At 29.5% G+C, this 10,874-nt stretch overlaps 1 protein-coding gene, 1 long non-coding RNA gene and 1 other non-coding gene across 9 annotated transcripts in view; 1 reads left to right on the forward strand and 2 right to left on the reverse strand.

Moving 5' to 3' along the window:
* LOC108734196 (tenascin-R) overlaps positions 1 to 9,950 on the forward strand; it is a 190,977-nt gene extending 181,027 nt beyond the window's left edge. For 4 of the 5 annotated variants that reach the window (XM_018465636.1, XM_018465634.1, XM_018465637.1 and 1 more), the window contains 2 exons: positions 9,179 to 9,497; positions 9,906 to 9,950. In XM_018465636.1, the coding sequence (XP_018321138.1) occupies positions 9,179 to 9,478 (300 nt within the window). In that variant the 3' untranslated portion in view covers positions 9,479 to 9,497; positions 9,906 to 9,950. Of the gene's footprint in view, positions 1 to 2,615; positions 2,748 to 9,178; positions 9,498 to 9,905 lie in introns of those variants that run through there. The other variant, XM_018465638.1, reaches the window with a different exon arrangement.
* LOC112905706 overlaps positions 3,681 to 10,874 on the reverse strand; it is a 9,731-nt gene continuing 2,537 nt past the window's right edge. For 2 of the 3 annotated variants that reach the window (XR_003231960.1, XR_003231962.1), the window contains one exon: positions 3,681 to 8,190. This is a non-coding gene — a long non-coding RNA (uncharacterized LOC112905706). The remainder of the gene's footprint in view (positions 8,191 to 10,874) is intronic. The other variant, XR_003231961.1, reaches the window with a different exon arrangement.
* Positions 10,676 to 10,748, reverse strand: Trnaa-agc. The gene has a single exon. It is a non-coding gene; the product is annotated as a tRNA-Ala (tRNA).

Below are 10,874 nucleotides of genomic sequence, written 5' to 3' on the forward strand. Positions count from 1 at the left end.
ATTGTTTTTTATTAATAATAAATAACAATATCAGGCCTATAACAATTGCGCTACATTTTAGTTACCGTCTCCTTATCTATTTCGATAAAAAGACCGAGTTTTTGGGAATTTGGAAGGTGTAAAGTTTTTTAAGATCTCTAATAATATCTGTGACAGGATTTTACACATTATCAAACAAAATGGTTTTGTGTTACTAGATGTAAATCCGACTTTGTTTTACTAGGAGATTTGAGGAACAGTCAATTTTTGATAATTGTGATTCAAGGGAGGAACTGCAATATTAACTTTACATTTATTTTCGACACAATACAATTGAAAATATTAAACAATAATATGTCAGTTATTGACAATATTTACTAGTTCGTAGTAGTATTTACTGGCTACTAAGTAGCTTGATGTTGTTTGATCAAGTCTAAGGATCCATTTTATGTATTTGTTTTGTACTCCTTCGATTATTTTGTGCCTTGACTATCCCCACATTTCCCCTCCATACATCAGTATACTTACTACCAGTACTTCAAATAAATACATTTTCTTTTCCCAACTTTCCTTGAAACCCTTTTCGGATATGCTCCATACTTCCCTATAACCTTCTTCAATTTATTTTCGTTCTTATGTGAATATTATCTTTTTCGTTCTTTCACCACCTTTTCTACCTCTCATTATCTTCGATTTTATCTTTGTGAAAAATAGAAAATGTTTTGTGTTTTATTCTTTATTTCTTTTCCACAATAGTTGATTTTGCTTGCAACTTTTTAATGTTTACTTCAACTGCGATAGATGCATATCGCAATTTTCAAAGTAAATAGTAATAACTATTATAGTAAAGCAATTTCAGTAAATAAAGTTGACAATAGAGATCCATATAATTAATAAGCTAAAGTTATTTCTATTCTCGACGATAGCTTTAGTCATAGCTTTGGTCGTTCAGCAGCATTATCCTTCAACAGTGTTTTACAGTTGCAACGTACGGTATGGGTTAGTCCTTATCGAAAGCGAAATTATGAAGTTAATATATTACGTGTATTTTTTGGTCATTGTGTGGTAATAATTGTAAAATCTGTAGGGAAAATTTGCGGAAAATTTTCAACATGTAAGGTAGGCGTTCCTTTTTGTATCCTAAAGGTTTGTCTGATTTAAATTATTGAATTCTGTTTAAAGTAAAAAACAAAACATCACATATTAAACATTTTTTAAATTTCTCCAACTAGAGTAAAAGTACCTACTTATTGGTTATAAAGATGAAATAAAGAAAACATCTTACAGAGTTGATATGACATGCTTAAAACAGTGTTTCAAGACACGTATTTTAAAGAGTCGTAAAAATACGAAAATAAAACTATTTTAAAACATAAAAACACGTGTATAATAGCAATAGTATAATAGTATGAAACGAGTTTTATGATTAACACGTTGGTGATAAAATAGGCACGATACGAAAAATGGTAAAAACAAAATTAATAGCAAAGTATTTCGACGGAAATCTAATTTTCTAAATAAAATTCAAAATTGCTTCATTTTTAAATTTTTAAATTGCTTGAAGTAAATTTAAAGGGGTGCCTTTTTTAAGATTACTGAAAACGCAGCGCTTAAAAAGGGGGCATTTTGTGGTTTTTGACATCTTTAGAGAGAAAACTATCATACTTAATCATAAAACCTTTAACGCAATTGTTTAATACTTCCTTTTTTATTCTCTCTTCACACTGACGTAGCAAAGGGGAAGCCACGTGGGCCACACCCCCCCTAGAATCCTCCTGGCTTACCTTAGAATATTAATTACTTAAGTACACATAATAAGATAAATCTGCAATAATTTACTTACATTCTTTTTTGTAAAATTTCTTCAAAGAATCGTACCAATCAATTCTGTTATTGTGAACAGTTTTCAAATTATTCTGCCGTTCAATGTTATTCAACTGTTCGAACTGTTTATAAAGGAAGAGCCAGTGACCAATTTTGAGTTGACATTTCAAAAGTCACCAAAACTTACCTACTCAATATTTAATACATGTCAGAAATCTTCATGATATGATATGTTATATCATTAGTCACAAAACTTTGGGAAATTATTTTCAATAATATTTTAAATCCATAAAAAATCGCCAGAACTTTTTCGTTCCTAGTAATTGTTGACAGAACTTAATTCAACAAGCCTATCTCGCTCGCACTCGTGTGGTAACGTTTTTCGTTCTGACAATTCGTTTTCCAAATACATTTTCTTTAAATTTCAAATCTACTAAAATGACAAAAGTACAGCTATTTTTAATAAATATTTGTAGCGTTATGTCAACAACAACGAGGGACGAAAAAGTTCTGGCGATTTTTTATGAATTTAAAATATTATTAAAAATAATTTCCCAGTTTTGTGACAAAATTAAATCTTTTTTTCTACCCTCTTTAAAATTTTAGGGTAGTCTACTCCGGCCAGAAATGGCTTTTATTATCAGACAGCTATTGAATATTGAGTAAGTTTTGTGGCTTTTGAAATGACAACTCAAAATTGGCCACTGGCTCTTCCTCTATTACATCTATCTTAGAAAATGGCATTAAATTGTAGAGTAGTGTTGGTAGATAAATGAACATTGATAAATAGAGTATTGTATTAATGTTACTAGGATGGATGCTGTATGCTGGATCGTTGTTTTCGTTATCCTCGACGTACCACAGAAAATCGTGATTGCGGGTGCCAATTCGCCCTCTTACATCGGGCGGACTGCACCTAGCGTCAACCCCAATCTCTTCGATCAGTAAGTTCTCATATCAGCAAAACAAAAAAAAAAACACACAACAAGCCTATTTATCATATTAGACTGATCATCATTGTTATTAATATCACGAATAACACGAGTGATTACATTATTCTCTCACTTGCACGCTCTGCACGGGATTTTATCAGTATTAATAAAGGAATAAATGATGTATGTATTAATTCATACATAAATTTTTTGCTTTCATCGAGTACCTACCATTATAAATCACCATGTTGTTGCTAGTACTTAGAATTGGTTATATACACTAGTGGCGAGTTAAGAACCGAACATAGGGATATTCCATATTCAGGTACATGCATTCATCAAAAGGTGGCATTTTAAAAAATTCGACGCGACATACAAATATTAGTACAAATACCTTTATGTTCGGTAAACTTTTCTTGCTTTACCTGTTTAGTTTATTAACGCGATATATGATTATAATTAATCAAGCAAAGATTTTAGTAATTAGATTCAAAATATCAAAAAATGAAACTTCAAAATTTTGTTTATCACATTATCCTTAAATTAGATCTAGATAGACATCGATTTTTTGCTTTTTTTGTCAAAAGTAGAAGATATTAAAATATTCTTCGTACAGTGTACCTAAAATATTATCCCTTCCTAGAATACATTTGACACATTTGCTTTGAAGGAAACCCTTATGAATTTAATATATGATAATGCAAAAAAAATAGCTGATAAGGCTCTTACATTTTTCGTCAATTCTGAACTAGGAAGAGGCTACTTCTTGTAATAATTATTCAAAACATAATAATACATTTAAAGTTTCTACATTTTCTTAAATAGAATGATGACATTATATTAATAGTCAGTAATAGGTAATGACTAAAATCCAAATACTTAAAAGATAGTAATACTTTCCGTAAATATGTATGTACCTTATNTTATAACAACATACATATACAGATCAACGTAAAAAGACCTGTAGAATTAAAATTTGCAAACAGATTTACAATTAGACTTCAATTAAAAAAAATACAGACACCTGACGTACAACTTAATGATCTCTTACACACTTCAGTTTCCTAAATTTATTTCATTATATACAAAATGTAATTTTATAACAACATACATATACAGATCAACGTAAAAAGACCTGTAGAATTAAAATTTGCAAACAGATTTACAATTAGACTTCAATTAAAAAAAATACAGACACCTGACGTACAACTTAATGATCTCTTACACACTTCAGTTTCCTAAATTTATTTCATTATATACAAAATGTAATTTTATAACAACATACATATACAGATCAACGTAAAAAGACCTGTAGAATTAAAATTTGCAAACAGATTTACAATTAGACTTCAATTAAAAAAAATACAGACACCTGACGTACAACTTAATGATCTCTTACACACTTCAGTTTCCTAAATTTATTTCATTATATACAAAATGTAATTTTATAACAACATACATATACAGATCAACGTAAAAAGACCTGTAGAATTAAAATTTGCAAACAGATTTACAATTAGACTTCAATTAAAAAAAATACAGACACCTGACGTACAACTTAATGATCTCTTACACACTTCAGTTTCCTAAATTTATTTCATTATATACAAAATGTAATTTTATAACAACATACATATACAGATCAACGTAAAAAGACCTGTAGAATTAAAATTTGCAAACAGATTTACAATTAGACTTCAATTAAAAAAAATACAGACACCTGACGTACAACTTAATGATCTCTTACACACTTCAGTTTCCTAAATTTATTTCATTATATACAAAATGTAATTTTATAACAACATACATATACAGATCAACGTAAAAAGACCTGTAGAATTAAAATTTGCAAACAGATTTACAATTAGACTTCAATTAAAAAAAATACAGACACCTGACGTACAACTTAATGATCTCTTACACACTTCAGTTTCCTAAATTTATTTCATTATATACAAAATGTAATTTTATAACAACATACATATACAGATCAACGTAAAAAGACCTGTAGAATTAAAATTTGCAAACAGATTTACAATTAGACTTCAATTAAAAAAAATACAGACACCTGACGTACAACTTAATGATCTCTTACACACTTCAGTTTCCTAAATTTATTTCATTATATACAAAATGTAATTTTATAACAACATACATATACAGATCAACGTAAAAAGACCTGTAGAATTAAAATTTGCAAACAGATTTACAATTAGACTTCAATTAAAAAAAATACAGACACCTGACGTACAACTTAATGATCTCTTACACACTTCAGTTTCCTAAATTTATTTCATTATATACAAAATGTAATTTTATAACAACATACATATACAGATCAACGTAAAAAGACCTGTAGAATTAAAATTTGCAAACAGATTTACAATTAGACTTCAATTAAAAAAAATACAGACACCTGACGTACAACTTAATGATCTCTTACACACTTCAGTTTCCTAAATTTATTTCATTATATACAAAATGTAATTTTATAACAACATACATATACAGATCAACGTAAAAAGACCTGTAGAATTAAAATTTGCAAACAGATTTACAATTAGACTTCAATTAAAAAAAATACAGACACCTGACGTACAACTTAATGATCTCTTACACACTTCAGTTTCCTAAATTTATTTCATTATATACAAAATGTAATTTTATAACAACATACATATACAGATCAACGTAAAAAGACCTGTAGAATTAAAATTTGCAAACAGATTTACAATTAGACTTCAATTAAAAAAAATACAGACACCTGACGTACAACTTAATGATCTCTTACACACTTCAGTTTCCTAAATTTATTTCATTATATACAAAATGTAATTTTATAACAACATACATATACAGATCAACGTAAAAAGACCTGTAGAATTAAAATTTGCAAACAGATTTACAATTAGACTTCAATTAAAAAAAATACAGACACCTGACGTACAACTTAATGATCTCTTACACACTTCAGTTTCCTAAATTTATTTCATTATATACAAAATGTAATTTTATAACAACATACATATACAGATCAACGTAAAAAGACCTGTAGAATTAAAATTTGCAAACAGATTTACAATTAGACTTCAATTAAAAAAAATACAGACACCTGACGTACAACTTAATGATCTCTTACACACTTCAGTTTCCTAAATTTATTTCATTATATACAAAATGTAATTTTATAACAACATACATATACAGATCAACGTAAAAAGACCTGTAGAATTAAAATTTGCAAACAGATTTACAATTAGACTTCAATTAAAAAAAATACAGACACCTGACGTACAACTTAATGATCTCTTACACACTTCAGTTTCCTAAATTTATTTCATTATATACAAAATGTAATTTTATAACAACATACATATACAGATCAACGTAAAAAGACCTGTAGAATTAAAATTTGCAAACAGATTTACAATTAGACTTCAATTAAAAAAAATACAGACACCTGACGTACAACTTAATGATCTCTTACACACTTCAGTTTCCTAAATTTATTTCATTATATACAAAATGTAATTTTATAACAACATACATATACAGATCAACGTAAAAAGACCTGTAGAATTAAAATTTGCAAACAGATTTACAATTAGACTTCAATTAAAAAAAATACAGACACCTGACGTACAACTTAATGATCTCTTACACACTTCAGTTTCCTAAATTTATTTCATTATATACAAAATGTAATTTTATAACAACATACATATACAGATCAACGTAAAAAGACCTGTAGAATTAAAATTTGCAAACAGATTTACAATTAGACTTCAATTAAAAAAAATACAGACACCTGACGTACAACTTAATGATCTCTTACACACTTCAGTTTCCTAAATTTATTTCATTATATACAAAATGTAATTTTATAACAACATACATATACAGATCAACGTAAAAAGACCTGTAGAATTAAAATTTGCAAACAGATTTACAATTAGACTTCAATTAAAAAAAATACAGACACCTGACGTACAACTTAATGATCTCTTACACACTTCAGTTTCCTAAATTTATTTCATTATATACAAAATGTAATTTTATAACAACATACATATACAGATCAACGTAAAAAGACCTGTAGAATTAAAATTTGCAAACAGATTTACAATTAGACTTCAATTAAAAAAAATACAGACACCTGACGTACAACTTAATGATCTCTTACACACTTCAGTTTCCTAAATTTATTTCATTATATACAAAATGTAATTTTATAACAACATACATATACAGATCAACGTAAAAAGACCTGTAGAATTAAAATTTGCAAACAGATTTACAATTAGACTTCAATTAAAAAAAATACAGACACCTGACGTACAACTTAATGATCTCTTACACACTTCAGTTTCCTAAATTTATTTCATTATATACAAAATGTAATTTTATAACAACATACATATACAGATCAACGTAAAAAGACCTGTAGAATTAAAATTTGCAAACAGATTTACAATTAGACTTCAATTAAAAAAAATACAGACACCTGACGTACAACTTAATGATCTCTTACACACTTCAGTTTCCTAAATTTATTTCATTATATACAAAATGTAATTTTATAACAACATACATATACAGATCAACGTAAAAAGACCTGTAGAATTAAAATTTGCAAACAGATTTACAATTAGACTTCAATTAAAAAAAATACAGACACCTGACGTACAACTTAATGATCTCTTACACACTTCAGTTTCCTAAATTTATTTCATTATATACAAAATGTAATTTTATAACAACATACATATACAGATCAACGTAAAAAGACCCGTAGAATTTAAATTTGCAATCAGATTTACAATTAGACTTCAATTAAAAAAAATACAGATATCTGACGTACAACTTTATGCTCTGTTACACACTTCAGTTTCCTAAATTTATTTCAACATGCACAAAAAGTATTTCTATAATAGCATACATTTACATATACATTTAAAATAACTCGTAGAATTGAAATTAACAATCAGATTTTGAATTACACCTCAATTAAAACAAAAAGTGGCATCTAACACACAACTTTGTACTTAGTTACATAGACAACTTTCATAAATTTGCTTAAACATATATAAGTAAGTATTTTAAGATTAATTAAATTCATCATTCCATGCGTAAAATATGTAGAATCAAATCTACAAGTAGATTCAAAAATGGACGTCAGTTAAATGAAATATACCCACTGGAAGTAAAACACTGTGCTTGCTTATTTTTGAGAGATTCTTTTCTCTTATCCTCTTGATCCATGATCTTATAATAAGGCAACTTCATTCCAAAAATGACATGGACTTTAAATCTGCAAATAGTTTTGCAATCCAACCAATAAAAACAAAGCCACGTCTACAAAGGTATTATATGTACTGTTATTTCAAATCATTAAATCTACTTGTGCATATTTTTACAATACAAATTCACAGTTGTATGTGAATGAGGCCTAAAACTAAACCGTACATGTTAATTTATTCCTTAGAAAAATATGGCTCAGGTATCTCTTTATGTTGGGCTTCCTTCATACAAGAAAACATATTTTCTTTAACGGAACGATTTCGTTCCTGAATAAAATATGCCAAGCAATCCAATCCTTCCATACATTTTGTTAATTCTGAAATTGTAATTTATGAAAGAAGGTAAACGGAATAAGAATAAAAATCCTCTGGGAAATGTCCATGATAACACTGGCGTACATTTTTAATTTCAAAGGAAAAATATANCATCGACATCATTCAAGACAGTACAATTGTAGGGATAGATATACGGGGGAAGAAGATTAGTATGCTTAGATTTGCAGATGATATAGCAGTATTACCATCTAGCAAGGAGTTAGAAATAGCTTTAAATAAATTGGAAGCGGTAAAAGCGCGGCGTTGTACGGGTGCGAAACATAGACGGTGAGCGTGGCGGAAAAGAAAAGGTTAACAGCGTTCGAAATGTGGTGTTACAGGCGAATGAAGAGGATACCGTGGATAAAGAAGGTTAGAAATGAAAAGGTGTTAGAAAGAATAGGAGAATAGAGAACCCTATGGAAGTCAATAAGAAATAGGCAAGGTAGGTTAGTAGGACACCTTCTCAGGCATGAAGGTCTAATCAGGGACATATTAGAGGCAGAAACGGGGGTTAGGAGGGGTAGAGGTAGACCAACATTAGATTATTGTTCGCAAATAGTTAAAGATGTGGGTTGTTTTAGTGTTAGGAAAATGCGAAGATTAGCTCAGGATAGGAAAGAGTGGAGGTACGTGTCCAACCAGTCTTAGGACTGACGACCTTACGATGATGATTCTGGATATGCGTACCTACATTTGATTATCGGCAATCTTCTTTGTGTTATTTACAAAGGGAAGGTACTAATTTAGGGTCTTTAGTGATCCTTTTTGGATCAATAATTTTAGTAGGTATATAAATAAGTAAGTGTGTTCGTTTTTCAATTTCAGAGCCGCTGGCCTACTGGTTCGATCGACAGAGAGCCTAGGGGATTATCCCGAACCCGAAGGCAACGAGACCGGACTAATTCAGCAATTTTCATTTCCAACAGCGGCCCCGGTTTCGATTCGAAAGAGTTCATGAGACGTTACGGGTCGATTTCTCGGCTTTGCCGAAAAGCTCGCAGCGTTGATAACATATCACTCGACGAAAGTAAAAAGCACTTCGGATTGCCCACACTGTCCATTTCCGGACCGTCTCCGCCAGTAGAAGACATTGACGATCCGGAAGAATTGCAGAAATTCATCTGATAAAATCTCGATTAAACAGGTAAGTCTTTTCGTTGTGACTATTGTGCACACCGCGGGAGCACACGGGCTTCGAAATTAGTAATAAATGAGTAAAAAAAGCAATTTTCTGGTGCCCTATGGCATCAGGAGTCCTTTAAAATACTTTTAACTAATTTTTAGTATAGAAGAAACTTTAATTCTACATCACAGTTATCAAGCCCGAATAACGATAACGCTTTAACCTATTGATTAAATTGTTCAACATTTTTAAGTTTAAAGCTCCCTGTATAAGAACCTCGAAGTTATTACACTACTTACCATCGTGTTCCCACAGGTGTGTGCGAATGTTTCAGTTTTGTGTTATTAACCGATGGTACCTATGGTAAAAATTAACGACGCGAAAAAGGTTTTTCAAAATTTTTCAAAGCGTTTTTAACTGTTATTGCAGGTTCCGGAACATTCAATTTTTGGAACACTACTGCCTTTCACACGTCAAAACAGCTCCGTTTTACTACTTCTATTTTTCTACAAAAGTAATAACTGCTGGGAACAAAAAGAAATAATAAATGTACTTACTTATATCAAAATTCAGGAAAAATTTCCCGCTCTAAAGTTTCACGTGTTTTAAAATTTTAAACTTACTTATACAAAATTTATAATTTCCTGATGTCTTTACTGCGTAATGAACGTATAAATTGTCAATTAGACCATTCTGTACATATTACTTAATTGGTAGAATTTGTATAGTGTAGTAATTATATAGAACACATTTAATTACTATTTCGTTTTCCTTAAATTAAATGTCGACTATCTATTTAAGCAAAAATTGATACTTTTAGGGATGTAAGGGACCAAAGTTTGGTACCGTTAATGAAGCATTGAAAATTATCTCATATTTTCCATTTTGTCAATATACACTATATTTTTCGTTAAAAAAGTACAATTTCACGTTTCTTACTTCTTTCATTGGTTTTTTTTGTTCGATTTAACGAAAAATAGCTTAACAAATATTTTACTATTGTACAATATACCCTATCGGCGAGTGATAATAAAGAAGTACCAAAAAATGTTTATAATTTAGCATTAAATATTAATAACCTTTTTTAATTTCGTAATGTTTACTGGTTTATTTATCCATTAGTTTTATATGAAAAGGGAAAACTAAATCATCATTTTGTAATAAAATTATTGGAATTTTAAAAGTAAGAAAATAGTTCTTGGAGGCGCCGGGCATCGATCCCGGTACCTCTCGCATGCTAAGCGAGCGCTCTACCATCTGAGCTACGCCCCCAGTTGGTAGTGTGATGTTATACTACGTATCTGAATTGCTAATTTATAGAAAAACAATGTATAGTCTGTTTATAAAAAGTAACTATAGTCCGTTTAACAGTTTTATATTAAAATTCAAAACTTATTT

Source organism: Agrilus planipennis, unplaced genomic scaffold, assembly GCF_000699045.2.
Source record: "Agrilus planipennis isolate EAB-ADULT unplaced genomic scaffold, Apla_2.0 scaffold7, whole genome shotgun sequence".
Taxonomy (NCBI): Eukaryota; Metazoa; Arthropoda; class Insecta; order Coleoptera; family Buprestidae; genus Agrilus; species Agrilus planipennis.